This window comes from Sorex araneus, chromosome X (genome assembly GCF_027595985.1).
Source record: "Sorex araneus isolate mSorAra2 chromosome X, mSorAra2.pri, whole genome shotgun sequence".
Lineage (NCBI taxonomy): Eukaryota > Metazoa > Chordata > Mammalia > Eulipotyphla > Soricidae > Sorex > Sorex araneus.
The window spans coordinates 173,142,398-173,167,422 of NC_073313.1; the positions used below are offsets into that span (position 1 = coordinate 173,142,398).

At 45.1% G+C, this 25,025-nt stretch overlaps 1 protein-coding gene across 3 annotated transcripts in view; it reads right to left on the reverse strand.

Moving 5' to 3' along the window:
• The window catches only part of MGAT5 (alpha-1,6-mannosylglycoprotein 6-beta-N-acetylglucosaminyltransferase), a 384,102-nt gene that overhangs the window by 30,175 nt on the left and 328,902 nt on the right, over nt 1-25,025 (reverse strand). For all 3 annotated transcript variants that reach the window (XM_055122917.1, XM_055122916.1, XM_004616498.2), the window contains 2 exons: nt 18,282-18,431; nt 3,347-3,493 (listed from right to left, as the gene is read on the reverse strand). In XM_055122917.1, coding sequence (XP_054978892.1) covers nt 3,347-3,493; nt 18,282-18,431 — 297 coding nt within the window. The remainder of the gene's footprint in view (nt 1-3,346; nt 3,494-18,281; nt 18,432-25,025) is intronic.

The window sequence follows — 25,025 nt, forward strand, 5'->3', positions numbered from 1 at the left end:
ATTTCTGTAAGGACCTGCAGTAAAAAATAAATGGGTTTCTTCATTCGTTTTAGGAAATCAGGGAGAAGAAAATAGAAAATCACCAAGAGAAAGAACCTCAAAGTAATAACTGTTGCAGGTAAAGGCCACTGATACAGGCGAAAATAAACTAGTAGAAGTTTGAGAAGAACTAATAAGACACTCTGACACCTTGCACCCTCTAATATGGCATGCTAAGAAGGTGATCATTGTGACTTTGTTATTGCTCAAATAGTGTAATCTCAAACTATCATGAGAAATTGTGATTCAAATCCAGATTGACAGTGTTCAAAGACATGGACCAGTATTCTTTAAGAGGGTCAAGCTCAAGGCCTGGGAAATAGTTCAAGTAGCAAATGCCCTGAATGTGTAGGCCCCGTGGCCTCCAAAACATCACTGGGTGTAACCCTGGTGACCCTGAGCACTGTGCCAATGCCCAAGCACCATCAAGCCTGCATCTATTTCTGGGAATGGCCCTGGACCCACTCCTATACAGCACCACTGGATGTGGTTCCTATAAAAAAATTTTTTTTTTAAATAGAAGGATCAAGGTCATGAGTGGCAATGAAATGTTGGAGGTGACTAGAGAAACATGGCAATTAAATATAATGCTAACTCTGGATTGGATCCTGGAATAAAATAAGAACATTACCACAAAAAACTAATGAAGACTAAAAGTCTGTAGTTGTAGGTTACATGAATAATTTTGAATAATTTTTAAACTTTTTATATTAGTGAATCAGCAACGGATCGGCAATTCAAAACCACTGGTACCGATACTATTTTCTTAGTTTTGATAATTAAGGTTTTTTAATATGACCACTCTCCATCATAGGAAGCTGGGTGAAGCCAAAATCTGTTAAGACCATAATCATTCAAAATAAGAATTAAGGGTCTGGAGAGATAGCACAGTGGGTAGGGCGTTTGCCTTGTACGTGGCTGACCTGGATTCTATTCCCAGCATCCCATATGATTCCCCAAGTACCGCCAGGAGTTATTCCTGAGTGCAGAGCCAGGAGTAATCCCAGTGCATGGCTGGGTTAGACCCAAAAAGCAAAAAAGAAAAAAAAAAAAAAGAATTAAATTCCAACAGCTCCACTTGTTGGTAAACATGCTAAAGAATTAAAAGGACTCAAGAACATGCCAAGGAATTAAAAGGACTCATGTCTGTAAACCACTAACCACTGTGCATGTGAAAACACCAGTAACCAAACTAACAAGAAGTGGAAACAGTCCAGGAGGTCATTAACAGACTAGGTCAATAAAATGGGACATAATAGGCAATTCTGTCCTATGCAGCCTTAGAAAAGAATGAGATTCTGACATGTGCTATAATATATAAAAACCTTAAAAATAGGCTAGGTGAAATAAAGTCAGAGACGAAACAACAACTATTATGATTCCATTATATCTAGTATCTAAAATAGGTAGATTTTTAAAGATAGAAAGTGAAATCAATGTTATGAAGCACGGGGGAGGGGAACCTCTAAGATGGACAGAAGGAAAGGGGAATTTTTAAAAGTTTTTGGTTTGGGGCTACACTCAGTGATGCTCAGGGGTTACTACTGGTTCTGCACTCAGGAACTGCTCCAGGTGGTGTGTAAGGGACTATATGGGATGCCGGGGACTGAACCTTGGTGCTAGCAAGGCTAGTATCCTACTTGCTGTACTATCACTCTGGCCCTAGGAATAATTATTTAATGAGGACAGTTTCTTTTTGGGTCAATAAGGTCTAGAAATATATAGTGTTGGTGGCTGACTTAGTACTAGGGAGCTGTAGGCTTCAAAACAGTTAAAATATTGTATATATTACATATTCTATCACCAAAAAAGTAAAGTTGCAACAAGTGTGCAATTGGGCAAAAGTAGAACTTTAGAGATTTTCTACACTAAATTAAAATCCAGAGACAAGAATTTATTAGTCCCCATTTACTTCTCCAAAATGTCAGCTTCAAAAGAGTCAGTTACATGTTAAAGCTGAGATTTCCAAATTGAGATGTTCTTACTTGCCAGGAACATCCTTTAAAATCTTTTCAAAGAATAAGTGCCTCAATGTCAGATTGGACCTTCCTGATCTCTGAGTCCTAGTGTCTCAGGGGTTGCTGAGGAATGACCCCCAACAATGAAACTATTCCCCCAAATGAAGAAATCAGACTTATTCTACTAGCAGGAAAAAAAAAAATCAGTAAATGTGGGTGTACATGTAATTCTCTCTCTCTCCTCTGCCTCTGTTATCTGGCCAACAGAGCCATCTTTTTGAGTATAACCTAGTGATCTTTCTCATGTTCCTCCATTTCACCAAAGAGGATCAGAAGAGAGCAGTCTTAATTATAAGATCTCTGACTAAACAGTAAAAAGTGATCAGAAAAAAAAAATGCATTGAATGTGTTATGTAGGGGAAGAAAACCAACCAACCCTGCAGTTAATAAAACTGCTGTGGAACTGAAAATGCAGGCATTAGAGTCAGGGCTGCCGTGTTGCAGGAAGGCTGCCTGCCAGCGGCAAGCCTGCCAGGCTCGGGCATTACAACCGCACACACTTGAGGCTGCTCCTTCCCAGCAGCCTCTGGGGAACCTGGGAACAACACTGAAGCAACGAGAAACTCAACCTTCGGTTTCTTGCACCCACCTGTTTCAGACTAGATAAAGAACCCCCTGGCTTGGCACTCACATACTCATCTAGAAGGCTTTTGTTTATTGATCCAAATTGAATCCAACTGCTGGAGTGACTGTCCACCATTATCAGTATTCAAGAGGACCCAAGAAAGCCACTGAAACAGGGCTTTTGAAAATGGTTCGAGCACTGGCAGGCTGGGTTCTCAGGAGGGTGCCTGCTGAGGTGGCAGAGTGGGGGATTAAATGCAGCTTCATCATTGCAGTCTCTTATGAGACTCAAGGTTGAACTTAAGGACTCCACAGTCCCACTCAGAGTTGCCACGGCCCGTCCTGGAGAGTAGGTTCTTCAGAAATACCCATCAAATAAATAATTTCCTTATTCCATACATGCTAGCCAGTCAACAAAACTCAAGTTCAGCTCATTCGGAGTTCAGCAATATCTATTCTAACGAAGGTAAGACGTGGGTGGACTGAAAACATACTACACTTTGTGAAAGGGTGGAAATGGATTCAAATCCACACATGGCTCTGCCCCTCTGGGGCTAAATGTGACCTTCCTTGTCTCCATGCCAGTTCCACCTGCCACCCAGATGTGTTGCATGGAGTGGATCAATCTCTGCTGTGCAGGGTAGGAGGCTTAAATGAGCTGCCAGCGCTTCATCCACAGCCATTATTGCTTTCACTAAAGTAGAATGATGTGTAGAGATGCTTACCTCTCTCAGAGTTGGCTTGCCAATGAAGAAGTCCGTATTTTTGCTGCTTTTTGGGGGACTGAACTTGGGATTCAGAAAAGCACATCCATTTGCGATGGCCTCCAGGGGAGCCGGACCCTCGTAGGGAAACCCAAGTCCAACGAACAGCTGCAAGACAGAAGCACAGAACATATGAACACACTGTCAAGAGTGTCCCTGGCTTGCACAGGGCTGGCTAGTCCACACTGCCTTCCTGTGTGAAGGTCACACACAGACTCTGGGAGGTTCTTGGACCCTGGTGGGAAAGGCTAAGTGAAGTCAGTTTTCATTAGGATCTGGAAAATATCACCCGGTCCTCATGTTTTCTTTTGCTAAATGAAAAAAAAAAGTTATGAAATAAGTGTTGGTGGGGGAGCTGAAGGGAGGGAGGTGGGAGTATTAAAAGAAGCAAAACAACAACAAAACCCAAGGCCCAACAATAACCTTTCTGTAACTCACCAGGAGCCGGGACTGGAAAAACACTTGCTTAAGCAAACAGAAGGTTTCTTCATTGAGTCCCAGAAACAACAGGCCCTTTCAGGGATGCCTGGTGCGGGACACAAAGGTCCCTCCGTGGTTTGGTGGTTTGATTACCATTCCAGGGGCGCTTCTGGAACATGATGGGCGAGAGGTGGGCGTGGGCTTTCACCGGGGGATTCTCACTGGGGGGACATCAACATCAGGTTCTGATTTTCCCTTTCATGTTGGGGGGCGAGGTTGCAGAGCCTTTTCACAGCTTTGCTCTCCAGCAAGCAAACCCATGTTTTCCCCTCGGCAAACGATAGAGGGCAGCAAAAGCGCACCACAGGCCTCACGGCCAGCAAGCTGAGAGCCGGTGACAAAGGGGTCTGCCTGCAGCTCTGTGGCTTGGGGCCCACAAAGGCATTGAGGTTTCATAAACCTCAAAGCATCCTGACGGCTGTAGGTCCGTTCATGCCGGAGGTACCCGAGGCCCAGGGTCTCTGCTGGGTGCCATGCGACATCTCCCTGCACAGAAGGAGGCAATTCCAAGAGCTCTGGGTTCCAGGCCCCAGAGGCACAAGTGACAAAGGATACCAGAGCCTCTGCTCCAGCACGGCAATGAGGAACACCCCACCAGCCAGAGAGTGAAGGACTCTTCAGAACAGGCGAGGCTCGGTGCTCCGTGGTGGCTCTTGGGCCCTCTGCCCAGCAATCCTGCCTAGGTGGCCCTTTCGCTGACTCATGATTGATCCCTACCGAGGAGAGATACTGGAAGAGAAGCTGCAGGAGGAGGGTGCCAGTGCCTGGGCTGGAGGCTGGGCAGCTCCATGCTGGCCTTACTGGAGAGTTATGGGCAGCCCCCAGGGGCGAGGAAGTAAAATTCTCTTCTTTCTGAGCAGGTAGCTAACCTCTGTATTACTTTGGAAGGTTTATGTCTCCTTTCCTGAAAACCCTGAGAGGATTGATGGGCTGTTAGGAGTCGGAGAGCACCTTTGTGTACAGGGTGTGGCAGGAGTAAGGGGCTCTAGGGAGGGGATGCCTGGAGCAACAGAAGAAATGGAAGGAAACAGGGGAAAGAACAACCCAGCTCCAGGAAAGACAGAATTCGGGTTACCCTCTGATGCTTTTGATCTTTCCTCCCCATCAGAGTGGGGGGAGGGTCTGATCTGTCCAATGGGAAAGATGGTCTCTCTCGGGCCATTTGTCAGGCCAGGAGCACAGGTTTTCTGGATCCTTCCAACAATAAGGGGAAAGATGCCAGAAGGTGGAGACTGGGGTCATGTAAGATGGAAAGACCCAGAGCTCGCACTGTCAGCTGACCTCCGGAAAGCAGAGCCTGCTGCAAAGTGCTGATACCGCTCATCAACTCCAACCTGCAAGGAACTCTGAAGAAAATGCAGGAGCATAAGGCAAGTCTATTTGAACAGAAAGTCCTGGAAAAAAATTTAATTAGCTTCTTCAGACCAACCAATCTGAACCCATTAATTAAAAGGATTTGAGGCTGTTGCTTAATGGACTTGAATGTGACCTAGGTTTAATTATATCTGAATAACAATTTGCACCATCTCTTCTGCCCTACTAGCATCAGAGCATCTCAGTACATATAAAATAAATACTTTGGGCTAACTCTCCAAAACCTTACAATTTTTGAATAAAGCTTAAGCAAATACCAGGCAATTTCTTGGCAGTGAGTTTTCGTGTCACACTAATTAGGACTGCAGGAACTGCATTACTTGGAAACATCAAAATAACAGTCTTTCTGTCATTTCTGTCAATAAGCAATTTTTTTCGCTTCCTGTTTACTCATTACCTGTGACATTATAATGGAGCACATATACTAAGGTCAAATAGAAGATTTGAGGTTTAAATGACAAGCGGTTAGATGAAAAGTTCTTCACTGTCAGTTCTATACATTTCTGAGTACTCAGGACCTTGACACATACTGGACCCTTATCCAAACTCCATCACTTACCCCTTGTCCCTCACTTCCCACATCATTCTGCCTTCTTCCAGGTTTCCTGAGCAGGGAAGCAAGAGATACAAAAGAATGCATTTGAGTGCAAAAGCCCAACTCTTCAGAAGGAAACTGGGCATATTTTATTTATACTTCAGCGAGCCTTCAGAAGCGCCAAACTTAATGAGGCTATTCCAGATGACAGAACATCTCCATGGCTGCAACCCTGGCTCTATCAGTAAGCACTTCCAAACAGAGAGATGACATGCTCTAAAATTAAAATTTTGAACTAATATTAAGAGAGAACAGCTGGAGCACCACAGATTTTACTCATGGCACAGGGAATTCCCACACACTGACAATGGTTTGGGAAAACCACTTGCATTTCATAATGGTGTGAACAGAGAAACTGAATTGTGTGAAACCCTTAAGTGGTTTAGAACGCTGAGGTTCACTTTTGTTTGTTTGTTTTGTCTTTTATGTAATCCCTGATGGTGCTTAGGGACAACTACCAGCTCAGTGCGTGGGGTTTCTCCTGGTGGTCTGGGTGACTGTATGATGCAGGGGACTAAATCCAGGCCACTTGCATATAAATGGTTCAGTGCTCCAGTCCATTGAACTATTGTTCTGTCGTGAGATTTTTTTTTAAAACTTTTTTATTGAATCACTGAGAGATAGACCTTTACACAGCCGTTCATGGTTGGATTTCTGTCATGCAGTATTCCAACACCCATCCCTCCACCAGTGTAATTTCCCAGCACCAGTGTCCCCAGTTTCTCTCCCATCACCCCCCACCTCCTGCCTGCCTCTATGTCAGGAGCTTCTCTCTGTCTGTCTGTCTGTCTGTCTGTCTCTCTCGGCTTTGTGGTTTGCAGTATTGGTACTGAAAGGTTTTGTCAAGAATATCCCTTTACCTACTTTTAGCACTCAGTTCTTGTCCAGCATTATCATTCCCAGTTATTATTGGCATACCAGTCTCTTCTCTATCTTACCTGCCTTCAGTTCCACACACACTTGTGATTAGTTCCAACCACTGACCAGTCCTCCTAACCCCTCTTTTCCTTGGTCATGGATACAAAGATAGCCTATGGAATCAGAAAGGATAGTCACCCAATACTCTCCTGATAAGGGATTAATATCAAAGATATAAGGCACTGGTTGAACTCTACAAGGAAAAAACATCCAATACATAAGAAAATGGGGCTATGATGCACTGAAAATAGAAGTGAATCACACACACACAAATCAAGTCAAACACCTGGAAATTAAACAGCTCACTATTGAACAAGTGGTTTAGAAAGGAAATCAAAGAGGAAATAAAAAGATTCCTGGAAACAAATGAGAATAAAGACACAAGTTACCAGAACTTAAACAACAAAAGCTGTGTTAAGAGGAAAGTTTTAAGATCTACAAGCATTTCTCAGGAAGTATGAGTGAGCCCATATAAGTAACCTAAACTAACAGCTTGAGATCTTGGAGAATGATTAACAAAAGGAGTCCAACGCAGGAAGAAGGAAGGAAATAATAAAACTTAGAGCAGAAATTATCAAGGTGGAAGCCCAACAAACAATCTGAGAGATCAATGAAACCAAGAACTGGTTCTTTGAGAAAATAAACAAGATCGATAAACCTCTAGCAAGACTCACAAAGAAAGAGAGAGAGAAAAAAAAAACAAACAAAAAACCAGAATCAGAAATGAAAAGGGGGATATCACAACAGAAACTACAGAAATTCAAAGGATCAGCAGAGATTACTCTGACAATCTTTGTGCCATGAAACAAGAAACCTTGAGGAAATGGATAAATTCCTGGTTTTCCATAGCCTCCCAAGGCTGAACCAAGAGGACCTGGAGTATCTAAACAGACCTATCACCACCGAGGAAATTGAAAGGATAATAAAAAGTCTCCCCCAAAACAAAAGTCCTGGCCCAGATGGATTCACTAGTGAATTCTTCCAAATATTAAAAGAGAATTTACTCCCAATCCTTTTCAGGATTTTCCAGGAAATCAAAGAATCAGAAACACTTCCAGTGTCTATGAAGCAAATATCACTCTGATACCAAAAGCAGAGAGAGATACCACAAAGAAAGAGATTACAGGTCAATATCCCTGATGAGCACAGACACAAAGATCTCTCAACAAAATCCTAGCAAACAGAATCCAATGACTCATCAAAAAGATCACACACTGTGACCAAGTAGGATTCATTCCAGGTGCAAGGATGGTTTAACATTTGCAAGTCAATCAATATAATCGATTATATCAACAAAAGAAAAGATAAAAACCATATGATCATATCAATAGATGCAGAAAAAGCATTTGACAAGACCCAGCACCTCTTTATGATGAAAACTCTTAGCAAAATGGGCATTGAAGGAACGTGCCTCAGTATAGTCAAAGCCATCTACCACAAGTCCACAGCAAGCATCATTCTCAATGGAGAGAAACAATCTTCCCCAAACTCGAAGACTGGGGACAAGACAAGGTTGCCTGCTCTCGCCACTGCTATTCAACATAGTACTGAAAGTTCTTGCCATAACAGTTAGGCAAGAAAAAGATGTCCAGGGCAATCAGACAGGAAAGGAACAGGTCAAGCCATCAATATTAGTGGATGACATATTATACTTAGAAATCCTAAAGAATCTACAAAATAGCTCCTAGAAATGATAGGTTTGTAGTGGCAGTCTACAAAATCAACAACCAAAATGTCTTTCTTATATACAAATAATGAAAGAGGAGAAATGGATATTAAAAAAAATCCCATTCACAATATTGACTCAGAAAATCAAATATCTTGGAGTCTGCTAAATTAAAGAGGTGAAGGACCTATACAAAGAAAATTACAAAACACTACTTCAAGAAATAAAAGAGGGCACTAGAAAATGGAAACACATCCCTTGCTCATGGATAGGGAGGATTAACATTATCAAAATGGCAATACTGCCCAAAGCACTATACAGATTTAATGCTGTCCCTATCAGGATACCCATGACATTCTTCAAAGAAATAGACAAAACACTCCTGAAATTCATATGGAACAATAACCCCCACACATAGCTAAAGCAATCCTTGGAAAAAAGAAGATGAGTAGGCATCACTGTCCCCAACTTCAAACTGTACTACAAAGCAGTAGTTATTAAAACAGCATGATATTGGACTAGAAACAGACCTGCAGACCAATGGAACAGAGTTGACTATTCTGTCACAGATTCTCAAATATATGATCACTTAATCTTTGACAAAGGAGCAAGAAATGTGAAGTGGAACAAGGAAAGTCTCTTCAACAAGTGGTGCTGGGAAAACTGGACAGCTACCTGCAAAAAAAAAAAATGAACTCAGATCTCTCTCTACTGCCAAGTACAAAAGTCAGATCAAAGTGGATTAAGAACCTAAGTATAAGACCTGAGTCCATAAGGTACATGGAGGAAAATGTAGGCAGAACTTTCCAGCACATTGAAGCTAAAGGCAGCTTTAAGGATGAAACACCACTGACCAAGGAAGTGGAAAGAAACATAAACAAATGGACTACATCAAACTAAGAAGCTTAAAAGAAACGGTGACCAAAATACAGAGAGAGCCCACAGAATGGGAAAGATTGTTTACCCAATACCCATCAGATACGGTGTTAATATCCAGCATATACAAGAAATTAGTAGAACTATACAGTAAAAAAAAAACCCTTCAGCCCCATCAATAAATGGGGAGAAGAAATGAACAGAAACTTCCTCAAAAAAGAAATACAAATGGCCAAAAGGCACATGGAAAAATTCTCCACATCGCTAATCATCAGGGAGATGCAAATCAAAACAACAATGAGATATCATCTCACACTCAAAAGAACAAAAGCAACCAGTGTTGGTGTGGATGTGGGGAGAAAGGGACTCTTTTTCATTGTTGGTGGGAATGCTGGCTGTCTGAGCCTTCCTAGAAAACACTAAGGACATTCCTTTAAAAACTAGAAATTGAGCTTCCATATGACCCACAATATCACTTCTGGGAATATATCCATAGCATGCAAAAAAACACAGTAGAAATAACACTGCACCTGTATGTTCATTGCAACACTGTTCACAACAGCCAGAATCTGGAAACAACCTGAGTATTTCAGAACAGACAACTGGTTAAAGAAACTTTAGTACATCTACATAATGGAATATTATGCAACTGTTAGGAAAGATGAAGTCACAAAATTTGCTTACAAGTGGATGGTCATGGAGAGTATCATGCTAAGTGAAATGAGACAGATATAGAATGACTGCACTCATTTGTAGAATATAAAATAACATAATATGAGACTGACACCCAAGGACAGTAGAGACAAGGGCCAGAAACATTGCTCTGTGGTTGAAACTTGCCTCATTAGCTGGGGAGAAGGCAGCTGGAATAGTGAAGGGATCACTAAGTCAATGATGTTTGGAGGGATCATTCGGGATGGAAAATGTGTGCTGAAAGTAGATAAAGGACCAAACATGATGGCCTCTTAGTATCTGTAGTGCAAACCATAATGCCCCAAAGTAGAGAGTATGGGGGAAATTGTCTGCCCTGGAGGCAGGGGGTGGGGTGGGGGGTACTGGGAACATTGGTGGTGGAAAATGTACACTGATGGAGGGATGGGTGTTCGATCATTGTATGACTGAAACTCAAACATGAAAGCTTTGTAACTGTATCTCAGTGATTTAAAAAAAGTAGAATAACACTCATGACAAAAGAAGTGTCCTCATGGGGTCAAATCTGAGGATTGGTGCTGAGGAGAGAGCTTCAGGAAGGAGCTGGGTGCTTGTGAGGCAAGCAGAGCAGTTTTAAAAAAAAAATTTAATTAATTTATTTTTAATTAGTGAATCACCGTGAGGGTACAGTTATAGGTTTACACATTTTCGTGCTCATGTTTCCCTCATACAAAGTTCGAGAACCCATCCCTTCACCAGTGCCCATTCTTCACCACCAGTATACCCAGCATCCCTCCTACCCTCCCCAATCCCATCTCCCCCCACCCCACCCTGCCACTGTGGCAGGGCATTCCCTTCTGTTCTCTCTCTCTAATTAGGTGTGGTAGTTTGCAATAAAGGTGTTGAGTGGCCACTGTGTTCAGTCTCTAGCCCACATTCAGCCCGCATCACCCTTCTCCCGCATGGCCTCCGACCACATTATACTTGGTGATCCCTCTCTGAGTTGCCCTCTCCCCAGAATGAGAGACCAGTCTCCAAACCATGGAGTCAACCTCCTGGTACTTATTTCTACTATTCTTGGGTGTTAGTCTCCTACTCTGTTATTCTATATTCCACAGATGAGTGCAATCTTTCTATGTCTGTCTCTTTCTTTCTGACTCATTTCACTTAGCATGATACTTTCCATGCTGATCCACTTATATGCAAAATTCATGATCTCCTTTTTTTCTAACAGCTGCATAATATTCCATTGTATAGATGTACCAAAGTTTCTTCAACCAGTCATCTGTTCTAGGGCACTCGGGTTTTTTCCAGATTCTGCTATTGTAAATAGTGCTGCGATGAATACACAAGTGCAGATATCATTTCGACTATACTTTTTAAGCAGAGCAGTTCTAAGTGGAGTAGAATCTTATGGGCACACGCACTATGCTAACACAAGGATGAGAAATATTCCAGAGCAGGACTGAGAATCTGCTGTATCCTCCACAAGAAACTCTGCAGCTTGTTATTTCTTTGCTTTCCATGGCACAGAGCAACAGTTCACATAACTGAACTGTTGACCTGCTTATATCATCATGTAATGGTTTAAGCTAGAATCACAATATGTATTATTATATATATTGAGTTCTGCTCTCAGGGAGCACTCCTGGTGGGGGATCATAAGAAGTATCAGGGATTGTACTTGGACTGGGCTGCATGTAAGGCAAATACTGTACTATGGCTCCGACCCCAAATTTTCCCATTGTTGTATCACTTGTTCATTCTTCCTAATGGGGCAAAACTGCCTTAGTAATTTTTATATCCAGGCATCACTATACTAATAATAAGACCTAAAATATATCCAGCACTTAATATGCATTTGTCAGCCATGTGAACAAAAGGATAAGTACCAGCAGATTAGATCTTCCCTCTCGGAGAGCCTGGCAAGCTACTGAGAGTATCTTGCCCGCACGGCAGAGCCTGGCAAGCTACCCGTGGTGTATTCGATATGCCAAAAACAGTAACAAGAAGTCTCACAATGGAAATGTTATTGGTGCCCGCTCAAGCAACCAATGAGCATTGGGATTACAGTTACAGTAACAGTGGCAGTGACAGCAATCAAGTATCTCTGTGAAGGAGAGCATGAGAGTTTCTATCTATATTTGGATGTGAGGATGTGCTTTTTTCTTTTCTAATTTGTGTTTTTAAAATTAAATTATTTTGTTCATGCATGAGCAAAGTCCTATGGAACCCAGGTAATGCAGAACTTTGTGATCTTGGACTCTGGGCTCAATGGGACCCGGGAGCTGAGATCCTCTGCCTGCTTCCCCCAATCTCTGGTGACCCAGGGGTCACACCCATTAGCTACCTCCTGCTGTCACCAGATATTCTCCTCATTGGCCACCCACCAGAACTCATGGCTGCTTCTCCCAGAAGGGAGCATAAAATGAGGCCCCCCAAAACACGCCACTAGACTCTGTGCCAGGGGCGCCCCAGAGGGGGGCCCGTGAGAGCCCTCCCTGCCCCAAGGGACCCAGCCTTGGCAGCTCACCTCCACTACCCAACCGCTGCCACACTCCAGGCCGATTTCCACATGCTCAGGCTGAGTCTCACGCATGAGTGAACATATTCCTGGACCACATGGCTGGGAAGCCTTTACACATCATCATAAAGGGAAATATATATACATATATATGTGTATATATATATATGCCTCTTAGAGAGCCCAGCAAGCTACTGAGAGTATCCCACCTGCACGGAAGAGCCTAGCAAGCTCCCCATGGCACATTCAATATGCAAAATAAAGGAACAATAACAGTCTCATCCCCCTGGTCCTAAAAAAGAGCCTTCAATCATTGGGAAAAATGAGAAAGAAGAGGCTGCTAAAATCTCAGGGCTGGGACGAATGGAGATGTTACTGGCGCCTGCTCGAGTAAATTGATGAACAATGGGATGACAGTAACAGTGATATAATGATTTTGTTTTTATTGTTTTTGTTTTGGGGCCATAGATGGTGGTGCATAAGGGCTACTTGCAGCTCTAAGTCTTGAGGGTCACTCCCAGAAATACTGGGATTATTGAACTCAGGCTTCTTACATGCAGAGTGGACACTCCACTATTGTGTTCTCTCTCTCTCAGCCCTAAAACATGGTGTTTTGGGAGTGCTTTAGGATAATAGTGCCGGGGTCTAACTCAGGACCTCAGAGACCTCCAGGATCAAATGCATAGCATGTACTCTACTATTGAGCCTAGCAGGACTGAGCTTCTGTTCTTAAAAGGCAGCTTACTGACCAAATCTCTGTCCACTCCTCATTCCCCATGCACATCTGAGTTGGGAAGAGAAAGGAGGATTCCATGTTGTGTGCTTTTGGGTTCCATCCAGTTAGAGGGAGGAATGACTGTTAGTAGGACAGGTCACTAAATGAAACCTGCTCGACTTTCTCAGGGTGAATATTTCAGGATATGAAATAACAACAGAAGAGGTAGGATCCATTGGCAAAGCCCTGCTTGGGTTCCCTCTGACGGGATGGGGGAGGAGGCAGATGTGGGCAATGCCACTAAGTGGTAGACAGAGATCTTGGGACAGGAGGCATCATTCATGAGGACCGGAATTTGGGTTATGGCACCATCATCAAAGATCCCAGATGATGTGGATTTCATTTTGCTCCTTTCTTTATCTGAGGATCTTACTCCAGGCCAGGCAGTGCACTGGATACTGCAAGTGCACCTTTCAACAGTACTGATCAGCCTCCCTGCCTTCATGGAGTAGCAGGGGGCTAGGTTCCACCAGCAGGGGCTGGCTCATGCCTAGGATTCTGGGAGAGGATGTAGGAACACATCTAGGCTCATGGGAAGGGCAGGCCAGGTATGAGCGGGGGAGAGAATACACGGCCTATCTCACAATCCTGTCTCAGTTTTGAGGGGGATCCCCCAGGAACCGGATGAGCTGAATTAGGCAAACAGGGTGGGCATGAGCCAACCTGGGAGGGGAGGAGAAATGAGCAGAGATCTGAGCAAAGAAGGGCTGCTGTGGCCACAGCAGGACCCTGGCAGCCCCTGGCCCGGTGTTCACCACCAGATTTAGCTCTCTCGACCTTTGCTGTTGAGGGGGGCTCACAAATCCCTCTGGTGCACTCCAGTGCACCTTCAATCCAGGGTGAGAGTGCCCCACTGCAACGGCTGCCTTCAATGGGGAGCTTCCAGGATGACTGGAGCAGAGGGCATGCAGAAAACTGACAGGGATTTCACACAAAGATAAAAACTGTCCCCCCACTCCCTACCTTACCTGCCCCAGGAACCCTTACTGCACCCCAGGGGCTGGCTGGACTGAATGGCTTGCACCATCTTTAGATAAATAATTCATTCATCCAAATTCCTGTGTCTATTATAAAATGATAGCCAACAGCTTCTCCACTCTTTTAGCCCCAATTAGACTGTTACATTGCATTCCTCCTGGCTGCAGAGGTTGTCTGCAACTAGAGTCAGGTAATGACACCTGGGTCTATAAAGGCTGTGACAGGACAAAATGCGGCTGAGCTGAGGGGTTCCTGGCTGAGCTCAGGGATTCAGAGATGGCTCATAAAGGAAAAGAATGAGTCGAGGCTGATTAAGTATCAATCATTTAAATATGCCTCTAAATGCCAAGGAGCCCTGCTCCCTCTCTGATGAGTAGTCAGAGGAGCATGCAGACCATCCATTCTGTGGACGCCAGCGTCTCCGCATCCCCGGGTCTCCACTTCTAACACGAGTTGGAATAAATCACTTTTAAATTGCACAGAGACATAGAGGCAGGAGTTAGAGGAAGAAAGAGTTATAAATGCAAAGCCCGACTGGTCTTTAGTGTCATTATTTCAAAACCCAAGGCTCATTCATTTTAGGGCCTGCTGCTGGGCTCTGTGTGAGGGGAGTCATGGAGAGGCACTGCCTCATTCGGATCAGATTTGCCAATGGTTTCAGCCATCATTCTGTCCAGACTACCTTAATATATTCTAGTCAAGTGAGTAGGCAATGCAAAAACGGGCTCCGTGACATCGCAGGAAAGCCTGCATTTCCTAGGGATGAATATATACGGCCCACACATTTCTAATCCACAATGCAATATCTCAGCATCCCCGAGTTTGTAGCCTCGGGGACTCTCTTCAGGACCCCTGGACCTCAGGGGACTTGGCAGAGGCCTCCAAACACAGGGTAAATTTACCCTCTGATAGTGTAAATGGATGATAGGTAAGGAAAGAAGGCTTCTTTGAAACTTGGCCAGGCTGAGTAAGACATTCACGAGGCTGAGTTAATAGAAGTGTGTGAGACGGTAATGACATGCTGCTGAAACCCAGCACTGCCAAATGTCATTTTAAAGGCACTTGAGCTGTTCCCACTTTCTGATGTGGAGAAGAGAAAAAGGAGGCAAATGGTGAAAATAGCATTGCCACGAACAGACCTGGACAGCTTAATGATTCTAAAATGTTATGCTAAGATGGGAGGTGAATGGGAAGTAGGGGATGTGAACTAGGGTACACACCTGCCTACTGACACACACACACACACACACACACACACACATTGTGGCCTTGAAAGCAAAGACTATCTAGAGTCAAGTCAATTAGGTCTTTGGCCAAGGAAAAATAGATATGACTTCTTTTCATAGCATTGCACAAGTGAGTTGGATGCAGAAATGATCAAGTACATTTCTATATGGAGGAATGGAGGCAAAAAAAAACACCATATGCTCTGGTCTAGTGAGAGTCCAGGACACGTTCTTTTATTGCTGTTATTTTGCAATGAATGTAGGTGTGTGTGTTCGTGTATGTGTGTGCGTGTATGTTTGTGTGTGTGTGTGTCTGTTTGTGCATATGCATGTATCTAGTTGTGGCACTGCCCCATTTTTTAGTAGTGGTGTTTACACACACTTTGGGTGCAGGCATCAGGGCTCAATTGGAGGAGCTACATATTTAGCCGTGGTACTCACATAACTTATGGCTGGGAATGTTGAAGATTCCTCATTTTATTTTGGCCCATGTCAATTCTAGGTATGAAACCCTCATGCATACAAAAAGGGTGACCCATCACTCAGCCACATCTCTGTGACAGACTCTTTTTGCATGTGATTTTGAAGATTGACCCCCATCATATATTCCTTTTTTTGGGCAAGATCTAGCAACGGTGCTCAGAAGGTCAAGGGTGCAAAGGGTCAAAAGTGAGGGTCAATGTGAGGGTCCATGGATGTGGTGCTGCTCGGGCCTGTGGTGCGGTGATTACCTGAGTCACATCGATGGTACCTGCTAGACTCCAGATCTGCATCTGGTGATGCTCAGAGGACTGTGTGGTATCAGGGATCAAACCAGAACAGGGTGAATGCAAGGCATATGTTTAAACCCCAGTGCTATCTCTCTAGACACCTCTCTCCATTGTGTACTCTTAAGTTTGGGTGTATATTTATGAGGAGAGTATGTCAAAGAGTCAGTAGAGATTTACTCATATATGTAAAATCTTAAAAATTTTATTTAATCACCATGACTTACCATATTGTTAATGATAGAGAGTATTCATGTGTAAACATTCTAGCCCCACATTAATTTTTTTGTTGTTGCTATTATTTTGGGTCACACCTGGCAGTACTCAGGGCTTAATCTTACTTTGTGCTCAGGGATCAGTGGAACTAGAGGGACCATATGCAATGCCAGACATTGAATGGGGTTGGCTGCGTGCAAGGAAAGTGCATTGATCTGCCCTATCTCTCAAGTCCTGAGCAGAGATTTAATTTGCAATAAAAACAGAAAGAAAATGTTAGAGTCACTTTAAAGATTTGGGCTGTGTGCATTCCATACTCTCTAGTTCATTTCTCTGTATTTAAAATACAGCTAATTAGGATGCGGAGATGGCTCAGTGAGCAGGAGTGCAGACCATGCATGAGAGGGACTTGGGTTTGGTCCTCAACTACTCTGACCCCCCAACGCACCTCTGGGTGTGGCCTGAATAAAATAAGACTAACTTAATTGTAATATTTGTCTTGACTACCTCTTAGAGCTGCTTTGAGAACTACACAGTGCAGAAAATATGAATGTACTTTTCCCAAAGCAAAGTGTCATACAATGATTAGGAATCATGATTATACTACAGAAGTCCATCCACTCAGCCTCTCTCCACAATCTCAAAAATGAAAACACAGTTCATCAGGGACCAGAGCTAAAAATTGGCTGCTGATAATCTAATCCTTTATGCCTTCTGAAACACTAAGCTCTGGTTTTCTTCACTCTTTTATCGGTCACACAATGGCGCACAAGAGACTGCTCAAGAAACATTTGCAATACTCATAAATAAGAACATACCAATAAACATGAGAGCTTAGCTAATGCATTAAAATGCCAGCCAGCCAACCCTTCCAGACCAAACTTGATCTATCTATAAATCCCCTAACTTCATTTGTTGCTTCCACGGCAGAATTACAGAAAGGACAGCAGAAGGCCCCATGATCAGTGTGTCAGTAAAACAAGACTCCATGAAGACTGCCCCCAGGTCCCTTTCCCCAAGGTCAGGAGTCAATATCTGTGGCACAGTTTCTGAGCCCTGTATCATATTTGGTTCCCTACATGTTCCAATGATTTAAATGAGCTCAGTTGGTTAGTGTACCTCTTGTGTCTCAGCCAACCAAATGTCACTCCTGTCCCAAATTCTAGGTGCATCCAACCATCCACCCTTCCTGTCTTACACCGTCCACAATGCCTTTTCTGTTCTGGGAGTCCAAAGTGGCATTTTCCTGTCCTTACTTTCTTGGGTTCCAGTAAGGACTTTCATAAAGAGGATATATGAGGAAAAGCTACATGAAGGGCCGACTGCTTGAACAGTAGAGACTGGGGGTGAGGTGGGAATGAAGTAGAGTGGGTGAGTGAGTTATACACCCAAAGTCACAGTGGTCCAGAGAAAGCTGGAGTTCAATCACAAAGTCCAGTCTTCTAGCATGGTCCTTATCTTTCCTGCCACCACACTCTTCCCACCCCACTCTTGATGTTTTAAATGGTAACAACTTATGCCACACTCCACTTATTTTTTTGGTTTGTTTTGGGTTTGGGGGCTATACCCAGTGGTGTTCGGGGGTTACTCTTGACTGTGCCTGGAGGATGATGAGGTGCTGGGGCTCAAACCTGGGTTCCCTACATGGAAAGCATATGCTCCAACCTGCTGAGCTATCTCTCTGGTCCTGTAACAATTCATTACTTTCAATTTTCTAAGCCAAAATTCAGTTGAGAACTGACCCCAAGAACTACTACAGTACAAAGACTCTGTTCCCATCGTAAAGGCATAAGAAAGAAACAAGTAAACAATATCACTACTGGATTTCTACAGAATTACTGAAAGTTTACCTTGGTTTCTCGGAGAAGAAACTGCAGATCCCGTCCACTAAGGATACCATGGTTTTTCACGTAGCTGGGAATATATTTTGTGCCAGAGCCATATACCGTGGCATGCACTTCCATGTATGTGTGAATAATGTCCAAGTAGATCTTCTTATTCTAGAGAAAAAAAATAGGAGAAAGAGTTTTTTTTCTGTCTTTCTCACAATAATCTGTATCATGACTGAAGTTCTCAGAGATGGGTATTCTAAAACTGCAAAACTTTGGCAACCCAACGGAAAATTTTGTTCAAAAGGGATCAAAGCAGATTCTGACCTATTACTGAATACCAGCAGGAGTCTAGGTCAACCATTTGAGGCATTGTCCTCACTTTGTAAGTTGCCAGGGACCCAACACTTTGCTTATAGTTCATCCTGAGGGTGGGAGGAAGCTTGGAAAAAGGAAGCCCAGAGCAAGCCATTGGACTGGAATATTTATCTGGAATTGCTAAGCTGTACCCAGAGGAATACAAACATCCTCAGCTCTTGCCAGCCTTCCTAGTAATGACTGAGTCGTGTTGTCAGAGCCAAATGCCACCCAATACAGACCATGGGCTGATGAGAGTTTCCCACAATAGAAATGGACTGATTTGGCAGCTGGAGAAAGAATGAAGCTAACCAGGTATTCAAAAGTGGAAAAAAGATTAAATGTAAACTTCCATGAGCTCCCAAAACATTCCAGTGCAGTTGCATGTTTATTAGAAGCAAAACAAAGTCATTTGTAGGTGCTGGCTTAGGAAGCACAAAATCAAATCCACCTGCTAAGCAAGAGCTCCATCAGTTTCCCTCCATCTTCCCTTCCTGGGACTAAGTCCCACAAGCTGGGTTTCGTGGTCTGCTTTGTGGGCTTTTTTGTTGCTGAAAGATTCAAGTTCTCTCTTGTTTTCTGGTTGCATGGAAGCAGGACAGGATTTTACCATTCTAGGCCCATTTCACATGTCGCAGGAAAATGTACTGGAAACCAGAGTTGTGACTGAAAAATTGCAAGGGGCAGAGCAGTGGCACTAGGCACAGAAAAGGGGGAGGCTGAGAAGCAGAGAACGAGGGAAGTAGCCCTCGACACCTGCCCGGGGTGGGGCTGGCCTTACTTCCACATGGTCAGCTGTTTCTAAGAGCAGCATGCAAGCAGGGGGTGGTCAGCACCTGCCCTCAACGTCCCAGTGAGAGACTGACAAAGGCCTCTCCTATTGGTGGAAGCTTATTTTAAATTTTGAGTCCAAAGCTTCATACCTGGGAGAACAAGCAGCCCTGCTAGAGCCTCTACTGCAACCACCAGGGTGATTTTTGTTCTGAATCAATCAAGCCCATCCATCCCTGTGCTTTGGTGTACAAAGTGAACACTCGGAATGAAAGTGTAATTTCATGCTATGTTTGGTATGGTGGCAAATGCTACATTCTTAATTTCAGAGCAGGAGCCCCTTCAATGAGGGCTGAGGGAGTCAAGTTCTCCTCATCACTTTGCCTTTCTAGCCTGAGTTACATTTAGAGTCACTACTGTTACATATTAATAGTTGCTTATAGGACTTAATTCTTGTGTGAATAACCTGTAACAGCTACCTGCCCAAATGCTTTCTCTTCCAACAGTCCCTCCCCGCCTCCCCCCGCCCCCCCGCCGCCGCCACAGGAGGTTGCTGGGGGCTCTGTAACTTTGACCCTTACTTAACCACTGACAGGGGCTATCTGTAGATTTGCCAGTGGCCTGGGATAGTGCAGCGAACTCAGAAAGAAGTGCCATCACACCCCCTTTCTGGAGCTCAGAATTGTGCACACAAAGAGATTACCACCAGATGGCTGTGGGCTTCTGAGAAAAAAAGGCCATTCGGTGTGGGAGTCTTGACAATTATGGGCCAGATAGATGTTCCACGGAAACCAGCTGTCAGTTTGGGGAGTGGGTGTAGGAAGAGAAGCAGGTAAGAGCTGAGAGAAAGGAGAGGAAAGACAGAGACAGTCATTGGTGATCAGAGGGAATCAGAAAGTCGGAGGCCTGGCAGGGAGAGAGGGATAAAGGGTGTAAGAAGGGAAAGAGGAATAAGAGGAGGAATGGAGGAGGATGAAGAGGAGAGAACACGAAGAGATGGGACAAGGTAAGAAAAACAAGCAGAAACAGACGGAGACAATCAGGGCCCAGAGTGGATCCGGGGCTCTACCCACCCACATCTGTCCTTGTACTACACCCCTGCTCTTTCTAGATTTAATAATAACTCTTCTCTACCCGCCCTCACTTCTTAAGTTACTTGGTAGTTTTCTATCATCCTAAGCAGCATGGGGAGCCATCTTGCCAGCCCTCTAACAGACATCGGGCAGGAGGGATGGGGACAGCTTCTTCCCTCTCTACAGGTATTTCTTTGTGCACAGTCAGTGAGTGAAGATGGAGCAAAGGTGCCACAACTAGCCTGTGGAAGCACCGAGGGGAAGCTGAATGAGGATCCTGCGAGGCTGTCCTGGAGAGACTTCCCTGCACGCAGGCAAGATGGAGAGGCCCAGGGCAGAGACAGGGGTGGGGGCCTCAGACTAGCATCCACCCGACCCAGGGCAGGCTGAGGCACTCTGAAGTCTAACAAGGGCAAGTTCAGGCAGATATACACAAGTAGAAGCACAGGCGAATAAAGCCAGTGAATATCTTTCCATGAAGGCAGGGCAAAGACAAAGTAGAAATTATCTTCAGAGAGCATTTATATATGCTCCCAAACAAGAAAATCCAAACAGGTTATTAGAGGGGGGAGAAAATCCCCAACATTTCAAACAACTTTAACCTTTGAAGTTGACATGACAATTAGGCGATTCCATCCCACGTCTCTTGTTGCCACTTGTCAGAGTTCTGCAGGAATGTGATGAGGGTGAGCCCTGCTACCTTTACCTGGTAAAGGTGCAGGAAAAGCCCTTCACCCCAGGAGCTGTCCTAATTCCCAAGCCCCAAATTTCCGGCCCACTTGATGCTGAGGAAACCCACAGGGGCATCTTAGGTCAGAAGCAGGACCTGGATTTGGACACAAAAATCTACCCACCTCTGACCACTTCAGTGCTGTAGCACTCCCAACTCAATAGACCAAAAGGGAATTCCATGACTACTTCTATATCCTGGTCACAGTGACCAGCCTGAAGGTCCCCTGCTCCCAACCAAATATCTGCAGCAGTTTTACACCTGCTGCCCACACAACAAATTATGTTGTGGCCCAGTGGAGCCTACATCTGTACCATCAGCGTTGTTGCCTTTTCAGGCTTCACTCATCTGGATGGTACCAAGATGAGAACCAGCATCTGAGTGCCTGTCCCTGTATCTCGAAGAGGGAATACATCTTTTTCAAGGGTTCCACAAGTAAGAAGTGGAGTCGTGACTGACAGCAAAGATTTATATGGCTCACTGTCACAAATAATTTTTTGCTCAGGCAAAAGCAATGTGATGCCTATGGACAGTGTTTTTCTATCATGACATTTGTGGTTAAGTTCAAAAATATGCATGAGACTAATAGACACCAACTTCTGGATATAGAGAGAAGGTTTGAAAAAGAAGATGAGGCTTGAATGATACTTGTACCATTTCCCTGTTATAAAGTTGTAAAATATGAGCAGATATGAGTCTAGGTGGCAGATGTATATGATACATTAGATAATTCAAGTAGAAAAAATATTCATACGTGCCAGAAAAAAATCAGAAGTCAGTTTGTGGTATTCCAAGTGGCATCACTGACTCACAGGAAGGCTTCATTTCTGCCGTAGAGGCGGTTCACAGGATCCCTTTTCCCCCTTCAAGATGTATTGCTGTCTTCTGTGTCTCAGAACTAGGGCGCTAGGATTTCTAACTTAAGCATATCCCAACTGCATCTCCTTAACCCATGCGAAGGCCTAAAGTGGGATGGGGGACCCAGGGGTGAGGACATTTCCCAGCACATCCTTGGCTCCCAACTCAAGACTTTGAGCAGAGGGCCACTAGGCTACTGAGTTCTTCCCTGCTGTTCCCGCGCAGATCTAGAGGACTTCTCAGAAAACTTTCCCTTTCTAACCTAACACACCAAGGCCCGAGAAAATGACCTTCCCTCAAGACCCCGTGATGATGCATTTATGAAGATACATCCAAAGGCGCTTGAATGGGAGACCCACCCTTAGTACATGGCCACCCTGGATCCCACTCCATCTCAGGGCCAGGAGGAACACCTTGACAGAGGTCCCAGCTGAGAAACTTGCAGCCCCAAGATGCCAGCAATCTCAAGTTCAATTTAAATTCCCATTAAAAACAACCAATCAGACTAATTAAAATTTAAATCCACCTAGGGGCTGGAGCAATAGCACAGTGGGTAGGGCGTTTGCCTTGCACGAGGCCAACCCGGGTTCGAACCCCAGCATCCCATAAGGTCCCCTGAGCACCGCCAAGTGTGCATTGCCGGGTGTGACCCAAAAAGAAAAAAAAATTTAAATCCACCTAAGCTTATTCGGAGGAGGGAAGGGAAGAAGCACAGGAGGAGGCAGCGAGCAAGCCACTGGAGTCACGGGGCGTGTTTAGGCTGTGGCTGGAGGCAGGTACACTTGCAGAGCACGTTCTCAGATGTTCAGAGCTTGAACGGAGAGCGTCAGGAAAACAACTCAGTCAGGCAACACTCATGTGTCCTCAGCAGGGGGAGAGGTAGAGCGAGAGGTAGAATGGGAGTGATTCCAGCTGGTAAATGAAGGGGAGGGGATGTCTTTGACAGGGGCAGACAGTATGTACTCTTTCGCCCACTAACACTCCTGCCATCCCAGTGCAGAGACATTCAAACCTCCCCTGGGACTCCACCTTCCCTCATCCATTGGCTACTTCGGGAGACTTTTGGTTCTGGGGAGGGTGACCTGGGAGCCATGCAGTACGGGTTATCCTAGCTGGGGCCTCACATCCCTAACCTAGAGATCTGCTATTTTTAAAAACATGGATAGTTCAGGGGCTGGGAAATGGGGTAGAACACACACACAGCAGGTACGAGTTAGGTCCCTTGTACCATAAAGCTCCCTGAGCTCCACTGAGTATACTATTGTAGCTCCTGAGCGTGGCCAGGTATGGTTCTCCTCCTCCTCCTCCTCCTCATCATCATCATCATCATCATCATCATCCCGTTGATCGTCGAATTTCTCGAGCGGTCTCAGTAATGTCTCCATTCGTCCATCATCATCATCATCATCATCATCATCATCATCATCATCATCATCATCATCATCATCCCGTTGATTGTCGAATTTCTCGAGCGGTCTCAGTAATGTCTCCATTCGTCCAAGCCCGGAGATTTTAGAAGCCTCTCTCTACTCTACTCGTATGGTATGGTTCTATTTCAGTAAACTGATCTTGCAACCTTGCCCAGGGCTGAAGAGTCTGTGGAGACGATGTAAGATCCCCTATCCAGGGAGCACATAAGAGGTGTGAACATACGTCAGCACCATCCGTTGGTCCCACTGCATGGAGGTCAGGCTGCAGTCACTGAAAACTCATACCCTGTATGTGTCAGCCTGGGACCTGCCTATTGCCCGGGGTTCCCAGAGCAGCTAGTTCCCACTGTGGCTTAGCGAGCCAGCCTGGGCTTCGGCCACAGAGCCTGCAATGATCTGGCAGGAACTCTGCACTGGGTTCTTCATGGGACCATCCAAGGGTTTGAACCCTTTTTAGATCTTCTTGCTTTTGTTTTTTTTTGGGGGGGTCACACCCGGAGATGCACAGGGCTTACTTCTGGCTCTGTTCTCAGGAATTACTCCTGGCGGTGCTCAGGAGACCATATGGGATACTGGGAATGGAACCCAAGTCGGCCGCGTGCAAGGCAAACACCCTACCCGCTGTACTATCGCTCCAGCCTGCACCTATCAATGGATCAAATTTTTCTTCATAAACACAAGGGCATCAAGCATGCCTTGCTCCTAACTAGCCCCTTACTATGACCAGATGTCATGTCATCTTGGACAGCTGAGACTGGGCTTGTGAGCCATGAAGATCTTGCTGGCTCTCTGCTCCCAGCCCCTCCTGTCTGCACCTTTCAGCTGAGGTCCTTGTAAGAAAGGCCTCAACATCCCCAAATTTCCTGGCTGCTGCTCTTCTTGCTCCTTCATTTTTGGTGCTCACACTGGACAGGATCTCCTCCACTTCAAGTCTGGATGCTCATTCAGGGGGCCAGGGGAGCAGGAAAGTGGAGGAAACAGGGTAAACCCAACCATGAGAGACTCTCTAGGCAGGACTCCTCTGCGCAGCACACCGTGTTGGGAGGCTGGGATGCCTGCCGGCCAGTGTGGGGAGCCCCAGCTCCATCACAGTATCACACAGTCCTGGGGCCTCGGCTCCCTTCCCCTTCATCAGCACTGCCCCAGGCAGCCCCCAGCCCCACCCACACTGAGCCCTGTGAGTCCTTGCCTTAGAATCCCAGGCCAAAGACACAGTAACTAGACTCTCACCCTTCCATCTGCTCTCGGAGAACTACAAGTTTCCGGAAGGGAATGAAGTTCTCTGCAGAAAGGGCCTCAGAGGTCCCTCACCCTCAGTGGGAGTCCCCCCAGCCACACACAGGCGGTCATCTTCTCTGTGGCTACAAGTCACTCTGCTTCTTCCCCTCCTCTGCAGACCTCAGGCTCCAGGTTCATTTCCAAACCCTCCTGCTCCTGCCCACGCGTCCTGCCTGCACCCCTAGCCCCGCATCCACTCAGGCTTGCCCCAGTGAAGCAGAGTGCTGTTAACCCCCTCGATGCCTTTCACCTCGTGAAATCAATTAAT